Consider the following 23,399-nt stretch of genomic DNA (forward strand, 5'->3'; position numbering starts at 1 on the left):
TGCTTATCAGATGTACAAAAGTGAATTATTCTTTAATTGAGGTGATGCTTTGGTGGACATGAGTCTGGCCAAACTTCAGTGCTCTGGCTCCCTTCAGAGCTAGAAGAGGCCAGTCAGTCAGTGAAATCCTGGCCGTGCCATTTACTGTGTGACCTTGGGAAGGTCAATTATCTTCTCTGTGCCTCAGTTACTCAGTACTTACCTCACAGGTTATTTTGAAGATCAAATGAGGTAAACTTTGCATTGCACAGTGCTGACATGTAGTAAACACTCACTAAATGTTAAATATTAATATTTCCCAGTTGCCTATATATTAGGATCAAAAAATTATGGTGACTGCCCTTACCTGCTTGGAACACTGGAGAGTTCAGTTCTACCTGGAGAGACCCGCATTGTCTCAGGTCCTCAGTAGCTATCTTTTGCCACTGCATAGAATCCATTTTCTCCATGTTAGCCAAACCCTGGCTTAACTCCAGGGATTCCTCACACCTCTTATAAAGAAGAATGTTCTCTTCTTTATTTATAGATCCTTTTTTATGCCATCTGCTGCTGCTGAACTTGGTCTAAGAGAAGAGGATGAGGGCAGAGAGCACCTGCTATAGGAGCTAGACCAGAAGCAAGATTTTTTAACAGCCCAGTCCCCTGTGCCTCCTTGTCACATGTCATTTATGCTGCTGATTGCTTTCATTTTGTTAAGAACCATTGCTCCTTTACACACCACCTCTCCACCCTCTTCTAATTAAATCCATTTCTATAAGGAAGAAATTCTATTTGAATGTGACTTCTTCAAAATCAGCTATTGCACTTGAGTCTTTTTCCTTAAGGTTTATCTTTAGAACATCAGGGACCTTGTCAACACCTAGTGGCCTCTAGGAAAAATAAAAATTTCATTTACTTTGACAAATAAGGCTTCTAAGGGAGCAGTTACTCTTTTTCTCCCCACAACCTCATGATTTCTCCCCAACTCAAGGTCCCTCCTACTGTAAAAATGAGAAACCAGTAGTCCTCTTCATCCAGGAATTCATCATACCAGGAGCTGAGCATCTGAAATCCAAAGAGGACATAAGTGTTATAAGGTGATGCTGTTTGCTGCATCTCTTGTGCCAGTGTTCATGTGGGAGAAAAGCAGGCTGCAGATTCTGGATTCTCTGATTCAACCACAAGACAATCTATGTGTCTCTGAATATGGCAGCTCGTGCAGTCTCCTTCTGAATCTCAGAGAATGGTAGTTGATATTTAAGAAAATAATAGCAATTTACTGAAAGACAATTACTTGGCATCTTTGTACTCCCTTGTTCTTTTCTAAATAAAGTACCATCTCATTTGATTCTCAAAATGGTCCTAAAAACCAAGGATCTTTCTTTCTTTCTTTCTTTCTTTCTTTCTTTCTTTCTTTCTTTCTTTCTTTCTTTCTTTCTTTCTTTCTTTCTTTTCTTTCTTTCTTTCTTTTCTTTCTTTCTTTCCTTTCTTTCTTTCTTTCTTTCTTTCTTTCTTTCTTTCTTTCTTTCTTTCTTTCTTTCTTCTTTCTTTCTTTTTTATTTTAAGGATCTTCTTTTAAAGTGTATTCTCTTAGTATCTCACACTCCAAGACCTTACTCACTTCTGAAGAATATTTTTTTAATTTTATTTTTTTAATTGGAGTTCAATTTGCCAACATATAGCATAACACCCAGTGCTCATCCCATCAAGTGCCCCCCTCAGTGCCTGTCACCCAGTCACTGCCATCCCCCGCCCACCTCCTTTTCCACCACCCCTTGTTCGTTTTCCAGAGTTAGGAGTCTCTCATGTTCTGTCTCCCTCTCTGATATTTCCCACTCATTTTCTCTCCTTTCCCCTTTATTCCCTTTCACTATTTTTTATATTCCCCAAATGAATGAGACCATATAATGTTTGTCCTTCTCCGATTGACTTATTTCACTCAGCATAATACCCTCCAGTTCCATCCACGTCGAAGCAAATGGTGGGTATTTGTCGTTTCTGATGACTGAGGAATATTCCATTGTATACATAGACCACATCTTCTTTATCCATTCATCTTTCGATGGATACCGAGGCTCCTTCCACAGTTTGGCTATTGTGGACATTGCTGCTATAAACATCGGGGTGCAGGTGTCCCGGCATTTAACTGCATCTGTATCTTTGGGGTAAATCCCCAGCAGTGCAATTGCTGGGTGGTAGGACAGACCTATTTTTAACTCTTTGAGGCACCTCCACACAGTTCTCCGGAGTGGCTGCACCAGTTCACATTCCCACCAACAGTGCAAGAGGGTTCCCTTTTCTCCACATCCTCTCCAACATTTGTTTCCTGTCTTGTTAATTTTCCCCATTCTCACTGGTGTGAGGTGGTATCTCATTGTGGTTTTGATTTGTATTTCCTTGATGGCCAGTGATGCAGAGCATTTTCTCATGTGCATGTTGGCCATGTCCATGTCTTCCTTTGTGAGATTTCTCTTCATGTCTTTTGCCCATTTAATGATTGGATTGTTTGTTTCTTTGCTGTTGATTTTAATAAGTTCTTCATAGATCTTGGAAACTAGCCCTTTATCTGATAGGTCATTTGCAAATATCTTCTCCCATTCTGTAGGTTGTCTTTTAGTTTTGTTGGTGGTATCTTCTGCACAGGTCTTATCTTGATGAAGTCCCAATAATGCACTTTTGCTTTTGTTTCTCTTGCCTTCATGAATGTATCTTGCAAGAAATTACTGTGGCCAAGTTCAAATAGAGTGTTGCCAGTGTTCTCCTCTAGGATTTTGATGGAATCTTGTCTCACATTTAGATCTTTCATCCATTTTGAGTTTATCTTTGTGTATGGTGTAAGAGAATGGTCCAGTTTCATTGTTCTGCATGTGGCTGTCCAATTTTCCCAGCACCATTTATTGAAGAGACTGTCTTTTTTCCAGTGGATAATCTTTCCTGCTTTGTCGAATATTAGTTCACCATAAAGTTGAGGGTCCACTTCTGGATTCTCTATCCTGTTCCATTGATCTATGTGTCTGTTTTTGTGCCAGTACCACACTGTCTTGATGACCACAGCTTTGTAGTACAACCTGAAATCTGGCATTGTGATGCCCCCAGCTATGGTTTTCTTTTTTAATATTCCCCTGGCTATTTGGGGTCTTTTCTGATTCCACACAAATTTTAAGATGATTTGTTCCAACTCCCTGAAGAAAGTCCATGGTATTTTGGTAGGGATTGCATTAAATGTGTAAATTGCCCTGGGTAGCATTGACATTTTCACAATATTAATTCTTCCAATCCATGAGCATGGAATATTTTTCCATCTCTTTGTGTCTTCCTCAATTTCTTTCAAAAGTGTTCTATAGTTTTGAGGGTATAGATCCTTTACTTCTTTGGTTAGGTTTATTCCTAGGTATCTTATGCTTTTGGTGCAATTGTAAATGGGATTGACTCCTTAATTTCTTTTTCTTCAGTCTCATTGTTAGTGTATAGAAATGCCACTGACTTCTGGGCATTGATTTTGTTTCCTGCCACACTGTCAAATTGCTGTATGAGTTCTAGCTATCTTGGGGTGGAGGCTTTTGGGTTTTCTATGTAGAGTATCATGTCATCGGCGAAGAGGGAAAGTTTGACTTCTTTGCCAATTTGAATGCCTTTTTTCTCTTTTTGTTGTCTGATTGCTGAGGCTAGGACTTCTAGTACTATTTTGAATAGCAGTGGTGAGAGTGGACATCCCTGTCTCGTTCCTGATCTTAGGGGAAAGGCTCCCAGTGTTTTCCCATTGAGAATGATATTTGCTGTGGGCTTTTCATAGATGGCTTTTAAGATGCTGAGGAATGTTCCCTCTATCCCTACACTCTGAAGAGTTTTGATCAGGAATGGATGCTGTATTTTGTCAAATGCTTTCTCTGCATCTATTGAGAGGATCACATGGTTCTTTCATCACATTAAAACAAACAGAAAGTAACAATAACAACAAAAAACCTAAGAGTTAGTGCTAGCTAGGTTTATTTTTTTGTACTCTCACCTTCATTCATTCATTTATTTGACAAATAGTTTCTGAGGGCCTCTTATCTGCCAAGCACATGCAAATGGCTGAGAATACACAGATCAATATGCTATAAACCTTGTTCTCAAGGAGCTCACTTTCTAGCATGATGAGCAGCACAGGAAAGCACATGCCTCCACACAAAGGTGAACAAAGTTCTCTGGGAGCAGAAACGTGGGATCATTTATTTTTGTTTTGAGTCCAGGAAATCCAGAAAGAATTAATAAAGGCAAGGAAATTTAAACCAGAATTTGCATTTTGTAGGATAAGTAGGAGCTTATTATATGGAAGTTGAGTAAAGGGCATTCCAGGCAGTAGGAATAACTTAAGCAAAAGCACAGAGGTGGAAAAGGACATGTTTGGAAATGATGGGTACTCCAGCATGGGTGAGCTGCAGCATTCTGCAAAGAGCTCAGGCGTGAGGTAGTGGCAAGGGTTGTGGCAGTGAAGGTTGGTTGGGATTTCACGAGGGACTTGAATGCTTGCTAAGTAGTCTAGGCATTATTTTGCAGGGAATGAGTCAACAACAATACTTTTTAAATAATGTAAGACTGGTTTTACAAACCACCTCAGTCATGCTGCCAGAAGGTGAGTCTAAGAGTACAAGTTTTAGAAACTTCATCAGAACTGGGGAACTGGAGTGAAGTATATTCTTAAGGAAATTCAGCTCAGTGATTGAATACTAACAATATATACTGTAATACAATATGATTGACCAATGTATAATCTCTAAATACATATATAAAATATGAATAATAAATAAACATGTGTGAAAGGGGTATCCTACTAAGGTTCCTTCTAGTTTAAAAGACTTATGACTCTAATAACTAGTGAATAAATGATCTAATTGGTATCTTAACAATGCTTAATAGAACATTTTCCGTTAGAATAGTCAGATTTGTAGCAAAATACTACTACTAATAAATATAATAAAACAATATCTTAACCTATAATTACTTTTTAAAATTTGACCTATTAACCTATAATTACTTTTTAAAATTTGACCTATTTGTAATATATATGTATTTTTTCTATAATTATTTTTCATCAGAATGTATCAGAGTTTACTTCAGAATTCAGTTCGTCCATAATTTGCTAAACTCTTCTGTCCCATCCTGAAAGCAGTGTAAAAGAGGCCAGACAGTAAATATTTTCCAGTGTTCATGGAACCCCTTACTCTCACCATTTTCAGTATCTTCTCTCAATCCTCCCCTCTTTGGTTAGAACCCAAGGAAATTTTTAAGCTGATGTTCTGTCTTCCAGATTCATACCCACTTCTCTCTACCTATTTCCTTTTATAGTATTGTTAATGTATCTATAAACATATTAAATCCAACAAATATGATCAAATATGATTTTGTCCCAATTCTCATTTTATATATGAGGACTAAAAGACCTGGGGAAATTCAAGAATTTAGACTTTGGGTTTGTTCAAGACCACATAGCCAAACAATGACACAGCCAGAATTTTTAAAACTTGTCCTCCTCCTCCATGTAGACTGTGTTTCTACATTGTTGAGCCAGAAGTCAGGAAATGAACATATCAGCGGGCATGCTATTGGCACTTTACAAAGGTTGACTGGATAATTGGAAGTTGGTTGAAGAGATGGTTGAAAATCCAAGTTCTCATAGAATCTATTTGTCTCCAACAAGCAAAAAGAGTCTTGGGCAATGCCAAAAGAGGGGCCATTGCTAACTGGGTTGATTGGTTCAACCAACATCTATTGAGTATTAATGTCTATCTGTACTATCAAGCACTGAATACCATACCCCAAGGTAGTGTTCCAGATTTGGGGGAGACAGTACTGACAAAACATGAAAATCCCCACCCTCATAAGGAGAAAGAAAATAAGCAAAATAAGTTAAACATAGATACGTAATATTATATATCTGAAAAATAATATGAGCATATGTATACATAATAGATGTATATGGTATGCACATATGCATATATGTACATTGTAAGGATTACACACGTATTATACACACCCTCACACAGAGTGTATGTATGTATGTAAGAATGGATGTTGGATCTGGATAATGATGATAAGTACTAAGAAGAAAAATAAAATGGGAGTGGGGATGAAATTTTATATAAAGTGGGTAAGGAAGGCCTCACTGAGATAACTTGAGCAAACACAGCTGAAGGAGTGGGGGCACAGCTGCATGAGCATCTGCACACTACACACAGTGGGAGCACTGCTACTGAGCTGGCAATATACCTGGCATGGCTGGAGTGATGTGTCCAGGAGAGATTATGTAGGCTTTGTCAGTTTGGGCAAGGACCTTGGATTTTACTGAAGACAGAAAGCCATCTGTTTTCAACGTCCCCAATTACTTCCTTTTACTTATTTTCAGTTAAATTACACAACTTATGCTTTTGCAAGATCACCCTGCCAGTGTGGAAATGAGCCTTCTTGTCATCTGCAAGGACAAATCCATAGGCATCAGTTAAGAGGCCACTGTAGTAACCCAGATAACACTGGATGGGGCTTGGACAAGAGTGGCTGTAACAGGGAAGGGGAAGAATGCCAGATTCTGCATATATTTTTAAGGTTGAACCAACTGGATTCAACAGGATTCACAGGACTAGACATGGGTATGAGACAAAAGGGCAAGCCATGGATGATATCAAGATTTTTAACCTGAGAAACTGTGATAACTAGTCTTACCTAATACAAATACCATCAATATCTTCGCTGAAGACCAAGGTCCAGGCAGGGGGCTTTTCTGTGTGGATCTGCTAATCCAGGAAGCACAGCCCCAGTATAAGCCTCTAATTCCAAATACTTACACAAAGAAAAGTGGGGCCTCTGGCCTTCCACTAAAGAACTATGCAAAGAAGAGCTCTGGCTGTGTACCCACTGGATTGATTTGGTCTTACACTACTCGATGTGCAGCTATGGATAACTAAGATGTACTGGAAATTGTGCTAGATTTAGAACCAAGACCTCCTGGTTTCTCCACTAACCTGCTGTGTGCTTTTGGGATAACCCACTTAACCCTCTAGGAGTCTCATTTACCTCAATTGTACAACAGAGGCAACAGAACTACTCTGCCTCTCGGAGGTTCTCAGAAGCCTAATAGAGGTAATGGGTGGGAACATGCTTTATAAGGCAAACACATTTTATTTAATGCACTAAATAAGTTGTTTATATACACCTGCCCTTCCAGATCTACTCTCTATCCTTCTTCACCCTGCTTGTGCCTTGGAAAATTAACCTGTATAGACCTCCTTGACCTCAGGTTGGACTTATCTAATTAAAAGACCTAGTAGGAGATGGGAAAGCAGGAGGAGAGTGAGCTTGGGATTAGCTATTCCCCTTGACCCTTTTTGGCCATATCACTGAAGAATGGCTATACACTTCTTCTGACAATTAGAGTTCCTGCCAAGTGTCCCATACCATATAGCTCTTTCTCTCCTGGTTCTGAAAACTGCTTCCTCTTCTCAATTCTTCAGACCTTGGAGGGAAAAAAGTGACCCAGCCTTACTGGCCCTGAAGTATTATATTATCTCCTGTGGTTTTCCCTACCCTCCTGCCCTTTCCTTTGTAAGCAGTTCCTTGTGTTGGGCTTTAATCTATTACTCAATTCGATTCTTCCATTTGTTTTCTGCCAAGATCTTGACCATACAATAGTCAGGCTATGGCCCTTATCTCCTGTGAATCTTCAGGATAGTTGCATGCTTTAATCTAATGTTTTGGGATAAGAACAAACTCCTACCAACTGGCCCATTTCCTTGATGGCTAGTCTAGGAAAGGGAGACCCTGCATTTCAATATATAATGTTTAGAACAGAATTCTTAGAACTTTCTTCAGTAGAACACTCTGAAGTTTCATAGATTTGGGAGATTCCACACAAGGGGAAATTAAGGAAGAAATAAAAAGTGGATGTTGACCACTATGCCACTTCCATTCTATTTTGGATTTTTAGCTGTTTCTTGGGAATTCACATAGTTTTTTCCTAAGAGATCAACCAACTTTTTGATATATTATATCATTAACTTAACCAGTCTAGATGACCAAATAGGGTTTTTGGTCAGTCTTGACCTAATCTTCCAGATACTAACCCATTTTTGTGGGGCTTAGCCTACCTTGCAGATCTCTCTCTGGGCTCTGGGTATCCAGGGGTTTACTTCCCCAGAAGGCAGCATCTCCTTCAGGCCTTCAATGGTTTGTGATTTGAGTGGTAGGCATGGACCAATCTGTTCATTCAGATAGAGCTCACAAATTCGGTTGCCCAGCATGTGCCGAAAGGTGGCATTCCCAGTCTTCCTGGTACTCATCAGGACACTGAGGAAATGGTGCAGCTCCTGCCAGAGGTCCAGGAGTTGGATCTCCACTTTCAAATCCTGCTTTTTCAGGTGGTCCCGGAAGGGACTCCCTGCATAGGCATCAGCACACAAGGCCCAGTGGGTGTACCCTAAGGAAATGCTTTGCTTAATGGACTTCTTGATAGTCATCTGGGGGGAGTGATTGATGATGGGGGTGACAGTCCTCAGATGTGTAGAGAATGCTGTCTCAATGAGGCCCTCCATGTGGAGGTGGCTTTTGGATTTCTTCTTCATGCTGGACTTCCTGGCACAGAGAATATCCTTTTCCAGGGAACTGATTATTCGCTCTCTTGAAGAAGTCACTTTTGGGGAAGGCATTTGTAGGTATTTGTCTATGTCCTCTTTAGAACACATCTCCTGGGGTGGAAAAATGTTGGCATCTGGCTTAGTATCCATTTCCAGAGTGAAGCCATGGTCTATCAATTGCCACATCCGCCTCTTGATCTTCCTGCTTGAGTACTGTTTCTGGGGGTGATGGCACTTCTTGATGCTCATGTTTAGAGGGAGTCCTCCTACATGAGTACAGCAAACAGTGCACAGGCGAGTCTCATATTCCTGCATCAAACCTTGGCATGATTCCTCCTTGGCCATAATCGTCCTGGCATGGATGTAAAAGTTGGGGAGCCAATAGCTCTGAAGTTTGAACAGAGACACTTTCTGCATGTGGCTCAGGATCTCCCTCCTGGTGGTTGACTGGTTGGGATGCCAGATGGAGAGGTTCAGGAGGGACTCTGGAAAGAATAGAGAGACATGAAGGATGAAAATAATGTTGGGTGTGTTTTTTTGAATTTTTCCAAATGTCATTGTGTATAGCATTTTATTTGTTCTCCATGCAATCCTGGGGTGTGGACAGTATGAATGTATAGTAAAAACATTTTTAGGGTTTTCTCAGGGAATAGTGACCCCTTTCTTTGATTACCTTCCTTCTTCCCCATAGAAATAAGCCAGTTTATGGGATTCCTTGAATTATTTCTTAGACAATTAGATGTTATTGTAAAGAAGAGCAAAAGGCACAAAAAATATATATTTAAGAAGAGACATGTATCAGAATGAGATTTCTTAGAGTCACATCTGCCTGCATGAAAGGATTTAGACCAGATAATTTGAAAAAATCATTACTAGCCCTGATTTTAATGTCATAAATTCTCAATTATCACTATAAATAGAGGAGTGTGACCAATCCCAAACAGCAAATCTTCTGGAACACAATTATATTTGGGTTAGGAATGTCTCCTTACTTAATAAATAAATAAATTTAGATGAATCTAATGTTCTGAGGAGAGGCTGGCAAACCTGTAAAAGGCCAGATAGTGAATATATTAGTATTTGAGAACTGTACGCAGGTGCTGCTGCATAGCCTTCTTCCTTAACGCTTTAAAAATATAAAAACATTTTTAGCTCATAGGCTACATGCATTATTTGGCTGATAAGCTGTAGTTTGTTCTAGGGAATCTCAATTTTGAAAAGACAAACAATACAGTCTCAGAAGATGTAGGAGCTGTTTAATTACCCTGTCCTAATTCCTCCTCCTCCTTCCAGCCAATCTTCACTGGAGAGTAATATCTCAGGAAGAAGCCCACACCAGCTTAAGGATAACTTGCCTCTTGCAAACCCTCCTTGTTAAGGGTTCCCAATGGCATCCCTGGATACAAAGAAAATGGAGAAGGTGGCAGTCTACAAAATGAGAGACTGAGAGTTATTAGACACTGATTTGATTTCTTTGTTATATCCCTCCATGATTTCACTTCAGATATGCTTTATAATTCTTACTGATGTTCATGTTGCAGAGAGTTACTACTTTTGAGCCTTCCTGCAGATGGGTAGCCTTCAGTACAAGGAGAAGGGACAGATAGTGGTCTCTCATTTCCAGGTCCATCTCATCAATGCTCAAGATCCTCTCAGCAAGGATCCAGAAATCCACCAGCTCTTCACCTACAGATTAGAAAGGGTAAGCACAGAGCTGCAGCCCAATCTTGCCCCTTCAGTGGTTGCATCTGGGTGTAGCAGCTGATACCATACCCCGCCACCAGCCTGCTCTATTTCCTCCAACATCATCATTAGTCACTTCTTTGGGTTAAGTCATCATCTCTAGTAATGTTATAATGTAGAGTCAGATGGAAGCATGGGGAAAAGGGAAAAGGGACTTAATGGGTAAGGATGTTTTGTGACTTTTGTTGCTGTTGTGAGAAAAACTGTCACTTTAGGGAAAACTGCAAGACTCTGAGAATGGATCATGAGACATCTGAGTTTTATCCAAAAAGAACATTTGCTCTATCATGGACCAAGAGCTGCTAGAAGAATAATTGAGCCTAAAGGTGCCAAGGACTACATTCTCTGTTTCACAATTTTGCCAAGCTGAAGTCTGAATGACAAAAAAGATAGTCTGTCTAGTTCTTCCCTACCTGCTTCCTGGAAATCCAGGATTTCACCCTTAAAATAGGGCTTGTCCTTAAATAAAACTTAATGCTGCTAAACTGGAGTGTCAGCCAGTGCTGGCTGCTGACCTTCCAGCACTCAACAACCACTGGATCTACCAGAAGAGAAAACAGTGGATCCCAACATTTGTGCTATAGGGATTTGTTTATTTACTTGTTCCTTGTCTGTCTCCTCACATTGTGGCAGCTTTATTTTTTTAATATTTTATTTATTTATTCATGAGAGACACAGAGAGAGGCAGAGGCATAGGCAGAGGGAGAAACAGACTCCCTGCGGGAGCTTGATGCAGGACTTGATCCTAGGATTCAGGGATCAGGTTCTGAGCCAAAGGTAGATGCTCAACCACTGAGCCAACCAGGTGTGCCTGTAGTAGCTTTATTAAGTGGGAATTTATGGATCTTGTTCATAGTGGCTGCCATACAGTAGTGTTCAACAAACACTGTTAAGTTAATGGATGGATGGATGGATGGATAAAAAAAGAAAGGGACTCTGATTACTTTTGCCCTAACCTATACTGTGGGCCTATTTTCAAAGACCTTAACCCAAACAATATAAAACATTTTATTTCCCATGCACATACATTATTATCAATAAGTGCTCTGGGGCATCCTGGAAGCTGCTAACAACTTTCAAAGTTTCCAGAAACAATTCCAAGAACCTACCTGTACTGCTGTTAAGGTAGGTACAGAAGCGCCACATCCCCCTGACTCCACCAATGCACTTCTGGAGTAGCCACTGGTCTGCTTTTCTCCATCTCATCATCTTGGCTGCCATGAAAAGTCCATGATGAGAGAGAAGAGAGAGAGAGAATGAGCTCTTCCCCCAGTACCTCTCTCAGCCTTGCAGACAGCTAGACCTCCATTCAGTCAGAGTGAGGAAAAATGGTGGCCAGTTCGATGAGTTGGGTTATCTACTTTTAAAGGTAGGAAACAGACCCAGTAGTGACATGCATAAAATGAGGGACCCACAAACACAGTACAATCCACAAATTAAAAACACCATCCAAAGCAAATGGTGGGTATTTGTCATTTCTAACGGCTGAGTAATAACTGGATGGTATTATGCTGAGTGAAATAAGTCAATTGAAGAAGGACAAACATTATATGGTCTCATTCATTTGGGGAATACAAAAAATAGTGAAAGGGAATAAAGGGGAAAGGAGAAAAAATGAGTGGGAAATATGATAAAGGGAGACGGAACATGAGAGATCCTAACTCTGGGAAACTAAAAAGGGGTGGTGGAAAGGGAGGTGGGTGGGGTGTGGGGGTGACTGGGTGATGGGCACTGAGGGGGCATTTGATGGGATGAGCACTGGGTGTTATGCTATATGTTGGCAAATTGAACTCCAGTAAAAAAAAAAGAATATGAAAAATAAATAAATAAATAAATAAAAATAAAAACACCCTCTGACCAAGACCTCTTGCCTTCTATAATCCCCACCTGACAGTGATTTTGCCAATCAAATATACATTTGTTACATTTTACTTGATGGTATCTACTGAATCTTGACTTTCCCCAGGGTAGACCATAGTTTCCTTTGGCTAGTTGAGCTGAGAGTCAAATGATCAATTCAGCCCTTGATGGAAATGTTATTAATTCATTCTTTCAACAAATATTTATTACATATTACTAAGTCTACTACTTAGTACCATTCTAGGTTTTTGGAATACATGAGCAAACAGAAAATCCCTGCCCTCAAGGAGCTCACATTCTTGTAAAGGAGACAGATAATAAACAATGAGCACAATAAATACATTATCTAGTAAGGTTGAACATTGTAAGAAGTACAAAATGAAAAAATAAGAGAGGGTAAAGGGGGTTGGGACATTAGGGTCATCAGGGTAACCTCCACCTTGGAGGTGAGATTTGCACAGAGATCTGAAGAGGTGAGAGAGGGAGCCAATGTGTATATATACAGAAAGAGAATTCCAGACAGTGAATAGTCAATGCAAAGCCTTGAAGTGAGAATGTGTACAGCATATTTGAGGAACTGCAAGCAGACCAAATATAACTGAAATGGAGTAAGTAAGCAGGGTGGGGGTCGGGGGGAGTAGGAGCAGATGAGGTCCTGAAAGTAATGGAATCACACATGTAGGGCCCTGAAGGCCATTGCAGGGGCACTGGATTTCATACTGAGACAGAAGTCATTGGTAGGGGTAGGGAGTAGCAAGCAGAGGAGTGATGATCTGAATTAAGTTTTAAAAGGTTCTCTGGCTGCTGTGAGCAGAAAAAGAGCAGAAGGAGGGAGACTAATTAAGAGATGATTTCAGTAGGCAGGTGAGAAATGATGGTGATTTAGACCAAGTGGTAGCAATGAAGGTAGTGAGCTATGTTTGATTCCAGATATATTTTAGGCAATTTCACCATGTTCTGTGTCCACCAGTAATTCTCTCATTTTTGGCTGCAGTGAGACAAATAACACATACAACCTATCTAATTCTTGCTTATTCCTTTAGGTACCAATTTTTCAGTCTAAGATTTCACCTACTGCTGCATTACAAGCTGAGCCACCGTCACATCTAAGGGTACATGGGTAGTCAGTATCTTATAGAATAGGCACAGGATCATTATGCAACCTAGTTTCCCATATTTCTCCACTCATGCTTACCTCCTTCTGGGGACTTAATGAAACTGATGAGCTCCTGACAGAGAATGTAATGGAGACACAAGTTGGTTTTACAGAAGAAGGGTAACCGGTATTTTTCCAACCAGGTCAATAATCCTTTGTACTTTGGAATCTAGAGTCCAAACAAAATGAGAACAGAAAAGAGAAATGGAACTGAACTGCTAAGTAATGAAGCTTAGCAAGGGGCAATAAAGAACTTCATACCTGCAGTATCTGGCCCACAGGATACGTATTTGATTAAAAGTAGTATCAAAGGAGAGCAAAGACTTGAGCTGAGGCTCCTAAACGAGTGAATGAATTGGTAGGAACAAAAGTCCTGGTCTTTTATCAAAAATTTTCCTTATCCCTGAGGGAAGTTGTTAAATATATAAGTCTTGGTAGGTAGAAGAGAAGCAGAAGAGATTTTGATCTATGATGTCAAGTCATAACTCTATTCAACTTGCTTCTTTGCAAGCACACTTACAATTTCTCACAAGTTCCTAACCCATATCAAATACACAACATGTACAAAAACAAAGACTTATACTTAATACTATTTAAATTTTTTTTAATTTTTATTTATTTATGATAGTCACAGAGAGAGAGAGAGGCAGAGACACAGGCGGAGGGAGAAGCAGGCTCCATGCATCGGGAGCCTGATGTGGGATTCGATCCCGGGTCTCCAAGATCGCGCCCTGGGCCAAAGGCAGGCGCCAAACCGCTGCGCCACCCAGGGATCCCTACTTAATAGTATTTAGAGTACAGGTTGGATCCTTGAGGGATTGAGCCACCAGAGAAGGGAGAAGGATATAACTTTTCTTTTTACCTGTATCTCTCACTCCTCTTCCTCCATTTTTTTTATCCTCCCATCCACTTCCTATCTGGCAACCAGCAGTTTGTTCTCTGTATTTATGGATCTGGTCTGCTTCTGCTTTTATTTGTTCACTTGTTTTGTTTTTTAGATTCCACATATAAGTGAAATCATACAGTATTTGCTTTTAAAGATTTATTTCACTTAGCATAATATCCTCTAGTCCCATCCATGTTGTCACAAATTGCAAGATCTCATTCTTTTTTATGGCTGCGTAATGTTCCATTGTATATTTATAGTACATCTTCTTTATCCATTCATCTATTGATGGACACTTAGGGTGCTTCCATATTTTGTGGTATTGTAAATAATGCATAAACATAGGTGTGCGTATCTTTTCAAATTAGTATTTTCATTTTCTTTGGGTAAATACCCAGTAGTGGAATCACTGGATTTTATGGCAGTTCTAGTTTTGATTTTTTGAGGAATCTCCATACTGTTTTCCACAGTGGTTGTACCAATTTACATCCTCACCAACATTTGTTATTTCTTGTCATTCTGACAGGTAGGAGGTGGTATCTTATTGTAGTTTTGATTTACATTTTCTTGATGATTCATGTTATTTAACATCTTTTTCATATGTATATTGGCCATCTGTACATCTTTTTTAAAAGATTTATTTATTTTAATGAGGGGGGGAGGGGCTATAGTAGGGGGAGGAGCAGAGGGAGAGTGAGAGGCAGACAATCTCAAGCAGACTCCATGCTGAGAACAGAGCCCTACATAGGGCTCAATCTCATGATCCTGAGACCCTCACCTGAGCTGAAATCATGTGTCCAACCCTTAACTGATTGAGCCACCCAGGCACCCTCATCTGTACATCTTTGTTGGAAATAATGTCTATTTGGGTCTTCTGCTCATTTTTAATTGGACTGGTTTTGGTGTTGAGTTGTATAGTTCTTTATATTTTTTGGATATTAACCCTTTATTATATATACATCACTTGCAAATATCTTCTTCTTTCATTAGCTTTTGCTGTGCAAAATGTATTTATTTTGGCATAATCTCAATGGTTTATTTTTGCTTTTGTTTCCTTTGCCTGAGGAGAAATACCCACAAATATGTTGTTAAGGCTGATATCAAAGAGATTACTGCCTATGCTTTCTTTTAGGATTTTTATGGTTTCAGGTCTCACATTTAGGTCTTTGATCCATTTTGAGTTGATTTTTGTGTATAGTATTAGAAAGTACTTTCATTCATTTGCATGTAGCTGTCCAGTTTTTTCAACATTATTTATTGAAGAGATTATCTTTTCCCTATTGTATTTTCTTCTCCCTTTTGTTATAGATTAATTGACCATACAAGTGTGGGTTTATTTCTGGGCTTTATATACTATGGATAGACCTATAGATAGATTTAGCCATAGATCTACTCACATTGATATATGTGTCCATGTTTGTGTCAGTGCCATACTGTTTTGATTGCTATAGCTTTGTAGTATATTTTATTTTATTTTTAAATTTTAAATTTATTTATTTATTTATTTATTTATTTATTTAACACAGAGAGAGGAGCACAAGTAGGCAGAGTGGTAGGCAGAGGGAGAGGGAGAAGAGAGCCCAATGTAGGGTTCCATTCCAGGACCCTGGGATCATGATCTGAGCCAAAGGCAGACATTTAACTGATGGAGCCACTCAGGTGCCCCAAATTTGTAGTATATCCTAAAATCTAGGATTCTGATACCTTCAGCTTTGTTCTTCTTTGCAAGATTGCTTTGGCTTTCTGGAGTCTTTTGTGGTTCTATATAAATTTTAGGATTATTTGTTCTAGTTCTGTAAAAATACTATTGGTGTTTTGATAGGAATTGCATTGCATCTGTAGATTGCTTTGGGTATTATGGACCTTTAAACAATATTAATTCTTCCAGTCCATGAGGGTATGTCTTTCCATTTGTTTGTGCCATCTACAATTTCTTTCATCAGTGTTTTATAGTTTTCAGAGTATAGATCTTTCACCTTCTTGGTTAAGTTTATTCCTAGGTATCTTATCCTTTTTGATAAAATTGTAAATGCAATTGCTTTCTTAATTTCTCTTTCTATTTCATTATTAGTGTATAGAAACACAACAGATTTCTGTTTATTAATTTTGTATCCTGAAACTTTACAGAATCCATTTATTTCTTCTAACATTTTTTTTTGATGGATTGGTTAAGGCTTTATATGTATCATGTCATCTTCAAATAGTGACAATTTTACTTCTTCCTTACCAATTTGGATGCTTTTTATTTTTTTATCTGATTGCTGTGGTTAGGACTTACAGTACTAAGTTAAATAAAAGTGGTTAAGAGTGGACATTCTTGTCTTGTTCTTGATCTTAGAGGAAAAACTTTCAATTTTTCACCATCAAGTATGATGTTAGCCATGGGTTTGTCACATATAGCCTTTATTATGTTGAGGTGTGTTCCTTTTAAACCAACTTTGTTGAGAGTTTTTATCATGAATGGATGTTGAATTTTGTCAAATGCCTTTTCTGCATCTATTAAGATCATCATATGATTTTTATCTGTCATTTTGTTAATATGATGTTATCATGTTGATTGATTTGCAAACACTGAACCATCCTTGCACCCACAAATAAATCTCACTTTATTACAGTAGATGATCCTTTTAATGTATTGCTGATTTCCGTTTGCTAATATTTTGTTAGAGATTTTTGCCATCTATGTTCATCAGAGATATTCGCCTGTAGTTCTCCCTTTTGGTAGGCTTTGTCTAGTTTTGGTATCAGAGTAATGCTGACTTTGTAGGAGGTATTTGGAAACTTTCCTTCCTTTTCTATTCTTTAGGAATAGAGGAGAATAGGTATTAACTCGTCTTTAAACATTTGATAGCATTCACCTGTGAATCCATCTGGTTCTGAACTTTTGTTAGAAATTTTCTGATCACCAATTCAATTTCATTACTAGTTATTGTTCTGTTCAGGTTTTCTATTTCTTTTTGATTTGGCTTTAGAAATTATATGTTTCTATGAATTTATCCATTTCTTCTGGGCTGTCCAATTTTTTGGCAGATAATTTTTCATAGTAGTCTCTTATAATTCTTTGTATTTCTGTGGTGGTGGTGGTGGTTATTTCTTCTCTCTCAATAAAATAAAGATTTTAGGTTTCAGGGTTTTCCTAGAGAAATCAAATATAAGAAGCAGAGGGGAGTATCTTTCTCAGCTCTCCAGGTCTCAGAGAAAAACAAAATCTTGTTGTGAGTATGGGTTAGAGTGGTCTTTGTGATTCTACATGCCACTGATAGAGCATGCAGAAGTCGTTGGTAAGTCTAAGGTCTACATAGTGGAAAAAGGGAACCCAAGGGAGGAAAGGAAAGGAGGAAGACAATAGACAAGGAAAACATATAAAGAGATAAAAAGATTAGGAAAAGACATGTTTCTGAAGTAGAATTGTAGGGTAGTCATTAGGAATTGCAGATTGGCACCTTACCTTAAGCTATAACTTATAGTGCAAATAATCATTAGGTGGCTCAGGGGCTGCCACTTCTATCCTGCACCCATGGAAGGCATTGCCAATCAACTCTCAGACTCCTTCTTGCTGAGGTGTAGCCCCAGAGTTCTCCAAATGGTGTTCCAAGCATTTGCCACCCAATGACCACAGTGGACATGAAAGGTGAATATCACTTGCTGACCATAGACTAGGATATAGAGGAGAGAACTCACCAGCAATTGTCTGCCCATGTGGTAAAACACAAAAAGGAGAAATGTCTACTTGGCTTGATGCTCTTTGCAAGGTCCTACTCACCTGCTTTATAGTTTCTTTCAGAGTCACCTTCTGGGCCTCCTCTTCCTTTTATCTCTCCATCTCTCAATCCACACTTCAAATTGAGCTTCCTCTCTCCCCATCCCAAACCCTCTGCCATTCAAGAATCTTACCAAGTCATAAGGTATTTCTGGCCACAAGCTCCACTGTGAATTTTCAACAGTGTAAAATGGTGTCTGACCAAAGACCTGCAAAAGAAAGCTAGGAAATAGCCAAAGAGGTAGAGTTTCTCTTCACAAATATGTCACAGTCCAACTGTAGCCACAGGGGAAGAAGGTTCCATTGATTTCCTATTTCAAGAGATATTAATTCTTAAATTCATTCCACTAAATCAACTTGCCTTACAGAAAAACACCCAGAATAGACTAAACTGTAAGATTCATCAATCTTTTCAGTCTGCCCTGCCCCAACCTGGGAGTTATTTTGTCTACATACAAAGGCCAAAGTCTATGGTATTAAAAGGCATTTACTTTTGCATTGCATTACTTATTTCTTTTTTAAAAGATTTATTTATTTATTTGAGAGAGAAAAAAAAAATATGAGCAGGAAGGAGCAGAAGGAGGGGGAGAGACGGAATCCTCAAGCAGACTCTCCACTGAGTGCAGAGCTGGCCAGGCTGGATCCCAAGATCCTGAGGTCACGACCTGAGCCAAGAATCAGACACCAAACCCCCTGAACCACCCAGGACCCCACATTATTTATTTCCACATGGATTTAGAAAGAGCAAAGACTTGAAGCCTTTTTAGAAGGACAAACAGCTTTGGATTTGTCTAAACTCTTGAACTGGGAAAAGCAGAGGGGCTTAAGGATATGAGGATTAGGGGTACAAATTACTTAGTGGGGGCATAAAGAGTGTTCAAAATTAATAGATAATTCTATGTAACTGTCTTGGAGAAGGGACTGCAACCTAGGCAACCAGCTTTGAGACTGATGGGCAAGGGCTTCTATGTTTACAGGTATCTAAGCTTATCAGTCTCACCATAGGCACCAACATGTCTCAAAATATCCCTACATCATTTGGGGATAAACTAGAGGGGCTGAAGCCCCAACTCCTCCCTGAACTCTTAGCACAGTATGTCAGCCTGACCATCTCCCCAAGACTATCAGCCCCAAATTTTGTTAGTTTTAGGCCCTCTCCTTCTCTCTCCTTTGTCTTTGACTATGAGATAGAAGAGGAAAGCAATGTCACTGGTTGTAACTTACAAATATCAGCCTGTGAAGGAGGCTCAGTTCTTAATAACCCCTATCTGCTCTGCACTTGGGGTATGACATAATGTGTTTTGCCTGGCATGTGAAGTTGCCTTCATGAGATGTGTGGTAGGACTATGGAATCATGAGGTTATGTGGGAGTAGTACATGGAAGCAGTTCCACCACATGACATTTCCACCACAGAGGGCATGGGGCTGATGTGGGAAACATGCCAGGTATAGAGCCTCAAAACCTGGTCAGGTTTCAGAACTTCTCAAGACTTGCCATGTATTCTTAGGTGAGCTATTTAACTTCTGAGATCCATCTTTAAGAAGGGAGTGGTGTCCATATCATAGGGTGATTATAGAAATTAAAGTTAAAATTTGTAAATTGACAGTGGTATCCAACATGAATTAATACTGTCTCTCTAAATAGACTATAGCTACCTAAATGGCCAAGACTTTCTTATATTCTTGTCTGGGATTTTACCTCCCACATCATTCTCACCATTTCTAGAACATTATTGTAGACTGCATAAGTTGTGTTGACGAATTAACCAACTAACATGCCTCAAGATTATTTCTGCAACCTTTCATTAAGACAGTGGCACCACCTTTCACTCAAGCATCTGACTCCTCCCTTCTTGTTACTACCTCTCCCCGATGTTCAAACAGTGACAAGTTCCAATATTTTCCTTTGTAAAAAAAATCTCTTATTTTTTCCATTCTCTTCTTCTCTTGCCTTTAGACCCCTATCACTGAATAATCTCCTAACTGGTTTCCCTGCCTCCATCATAGTCCCTCTTATAACTGAACCTATGGTCAGACTTCTGCAGAAATAATTTTCACAAATTAAAGTCTGATCATGTGACTTCTTACTTGAAACCCTTCGATGACTCTCTAGCACCTTCAGGATAATATCCAAACTCCTAAGCATGGCCTGCCTGTTCACAGAGCTTGTTTATGCAGCTTTGTCTCTTGCTATGTCTGCCTCTCACAACTTTTTCTTCAACTTGCCTTGAAGTTGCTTAGAGTTTCTCCCCAAGTACCATAGGATTGTTTTCCTTGGTGCCTTTAGTTACTCCATTCTGTTTGTAAGGTTTCTGCTTTGTAGTACTCAATCCACCACCCCCACTCAATCCACTCTCCCCCCAACACCTGCCATCTTTTTCCCATACCTAAAGAGGTAGCATAAAGATAAAGATCCACATTTTTCTCCCCTTTTTATTCCCCAGCCAGTTGTCAAATATGTTGTCTTCTTTAAAGATGGCTTGTGTCACTTATTCATTGAAGCCTTTCCTGACCTACCAGGTAGGAATGGTCTCTTCCTCTGATGCACTTGTACTCTTGCTTCCTTCTAGACACTCTTATCATGTCACCCACAACCCATTTTGCACTCACCTTAAGTATTACTCTTTCACCTTAGACTGAGGATTCCTTGAGAACAGGGATGGGATCATTAATACCTGCATCCCCAGTAATAATCCCACTGGCTGGCACAAAGTAACTACCCAATAAATGTTTGTGAAGTAGTACAAAATTGTTTTTTCCCAGTTGTATGAATTCCATCTTTTAATAGATGGTGTTCCAAGGAAAAGGACACATTGAGCTACAAATTATAAGGCACCAACCTTAAGATATAACCAAAAACTTAAACAAAAAAAAAATGGGATTAGTCTAGGTTTGGATCTAAGAATATTTTGATGTTTGACATTTGTTTTAGTTGCACAGGTTAAGAAAATACATATTTGGTTTCAGGCAATAGCTCAAAAAGTGCTAGATGCCAAACACTTAGTAAGAAAAATAGAGCAAAATAAATTATCCATGGTCCTTGTCCTGCATAAATTCACATTCTCACAGTTTAGTGAGAGAGACACATCCATTTAACACAAGAAGGATGCAAAGTGCCAAGGGGCACAGAGGCAGAGAGAAATAAGTTCTGATAAGGAGAAGCTAGGAATTTCTCAAGAACAGGATTTAAGCAGAGATTTGAAAAATGGTTAAGACTTTGGTAGGTGGAACTATAAAAATTAACCACACAGCCAAGAAGGGGTGCAGAGGTGAGAGAATGCAGACCTGGGTACCAACAAAGGGTATGATGAGAAATAACCTGGCAGGCAAAGGCAATCAAGGAAGCTGAGGATTTGGGATTTATAGTAGTGTGAAGCTCCTAGAGATTTTAAAAGATATTCTGATACCTATTTATTTGCTCAAATTTAAATAGTTTTGAGTTAGTAGTAGTTTATTATTTTTTTAAAAATGTACTCATGTCAGTGAGATTCACTATTTGGCTGTTGATGAAACATTTGAATTTAATTCTGGGAATACTTACCGGAAGAGAAAGAAATGTATTGAAAAAATCGGCAAAGATTTCATCCTCTAGCAGAATTATAAGATTTGTAGAACTGATTATCTCTATGTGGGAAGAAAAAAAAACCTTATGAACTAGAGTTACATCAGGATGAGAAAATGAAGCAATAGAATGGATTATTTCACAGGGCCAAATCTCAGCATTTGATGACCCTTAGGATCATCTATCTTGATTTTTCCCACTCTCCAGGACTTACTCTGCGAAGTCACTCTGCTTAAGCACTCCCAGCTGTGGGGAGCTCACAGCCACACAGGGCTACCCATTCCATTTATGAAGAGATGAAATTGTTATGAAGATTTTCCTACTATAAATTGCCTTCTTTTATCTTCTTTCCATTTGTAGAAGTTCTGCCCTCTGAACCTTGACAGAATTCATCTAAGTCCTCTTAAATGGGTTGCTGCTCTCATATTTATAAAAAAAAAAATCTCAACCTTCTGTTCACCTCAACCCCTCTGGCTCATCAGTCACTAAGCAATTCCTCAGCCATTCCTCAGATGGCCTCATTTCTACCTGGGTCCTCTCCCTCTGGCTAGAGTGGCTCCCACAACTCAAGAACTCTGCATGCTTCCCAGGGAAGAGCATAAAACAACTTTGCCCATATTGTATGTTCTATTAGTGTGGCCCCAAATAGGATTAGCTTTGGGAGCTCTCACATTATACTATTAACTCCATTATTCTTTATTTATTCAGTCACTTTTCAGAAACCAAGGGCAGGAATTTACATTTATTCCAGTTGAAATTCAACTGGGCCCAACAGGAGCTTTTTTGAATACTGATTTGGTCATGCAAAGTATTTATAACTTCTCTCAGCCTTGATCATTGTGCTGCCTAAGTTAATCTGAGGAGATGAATATTGAATGTCACAAAGCCAAGCACAGAGGCCATAGGTAGAGTAGGTGCCTCCTCAAAGTTTGCTCTAACTTACTGTCTATGCTTTTTAATGCACAACTAGTGAATAATCCAATTGTTTTATCAATGCCCAGGATTTTTCCATCACACCCAAAGTTTATAATGAAAGACTTGTAAAATGAGCAACATAAATACTGTATTAGTCCTATCTCTTAGTTGGGTTATATGTCTGGTGAGAATAGTAAGTGCTACTCACAATTGTTAGAGTGTAGTTATGATAATATAAGAAAACTAAACAGACCCTTCCATCATTTTTCCTGATGACTCTTGGTGGTTATTGTCTTTGTATACTAGAAATAGAACCCAGACAATCAAACACTCAAGAGACAGAGCTGATGTCAGTTTTGCCCTTTGCTAGACAGATGCCTTTGTTGTTCTTTTTAGAAGCATTCCCTGATCTATTTCATGTATTCCACACGAATTATTCCAAAAATCTGTTTTAAGTCAAGACTTCTTTCCTTGGTTCTAGTTCTAAATATCCAATGAATTATGTATGGGACATCTCTCCATGGACATCTACCAGCACTTCCATCTCAACATTTTCAAAGCTTATATGATCATTTGCTTCCTAGCTTGATCTTTTTCTGTATTCCCAATCTCAGTCACTAGAACCACCACTCTTCCAATTGTCTAAATCAGAATCCTGAAAATCATCTATGATTACTCCTTTGCTCTATTTCTCTTCTTCTCAAACACTCCCACATGTAACAGAGGACCATGCTATGTGGTTTCTCTTCCTACATATCTCTAGAATCTATCCTCTCCTCTCCATCCATGCAGTCGCTGTCTTATTTCAGGGCCCTATCTTCTCTCACCTTGAGTGTATGGCATCGGTTTCTTATAATGGTCTCCCTATCTTTCCTGTCCAAGCACTTTGCACACACTACCACCTTAATCTTCTAATGCTCTTCTTATTGATA

At 39.1% G+C, this 23,399-nt stretch overlaps 1 protein-coding gene across 1 annotated transcript in view; it reads right to left on the minus strand.

The window, feature by feature from the left end:
• Positions 1-23,399, minus strand: part of RGSL1 (regulator of G protein signaling like 1) — a 72,755-nt gene that overhangs the window by 48,816 nt on the left and 540 nt on the right. Inside the window, exons 2-9 of the mRNA XM_041725526.1 lie at positions 21,532-21,614; positions 18,125-18,199; positions 13,384-13,513; positions 10,110-10,271; positions 8,100-9,070; positions 982-1,044; positions 806-811; positions 347-563 (exon numbers count right to left, since the gene is read on the minus strand). Coding sequence (XP_041581460.1) covers positions 347-563; positions 806-811; positions 982-1,044; positions 8,100-9,070; positions 10,110-10,271; positions 13,384-13,513; positions 18,125-18,199; positions 21,532-21,614 — 1,707 coding nt within the window. The remainder of the gene's footprint in view (positions 1-346; positions 564-805; positions 812-981; positions 1,045-8,099; positions 9,071-10,109; positions 10,272-13,383; positions 13,514-18,124; positions 18,200-21,531; positions 21,615-23,399) is intronic.

The sequence above is a fragment of the Vulpes lagopus genome, chromosome 1 (assembly GCF_018345385.1).
Source record: "Vulpes lagopus strain Blue_001 chromosome 1, ASM1834538v1, whole genome shotgun sequence".
In the NCBI taxonomy this organism is placed as follows: Eukaryota; Metazoa; Chordata; class Mammalia; order Carnivora; family Canidae; genus Vulpes; species Vulpes lagopus.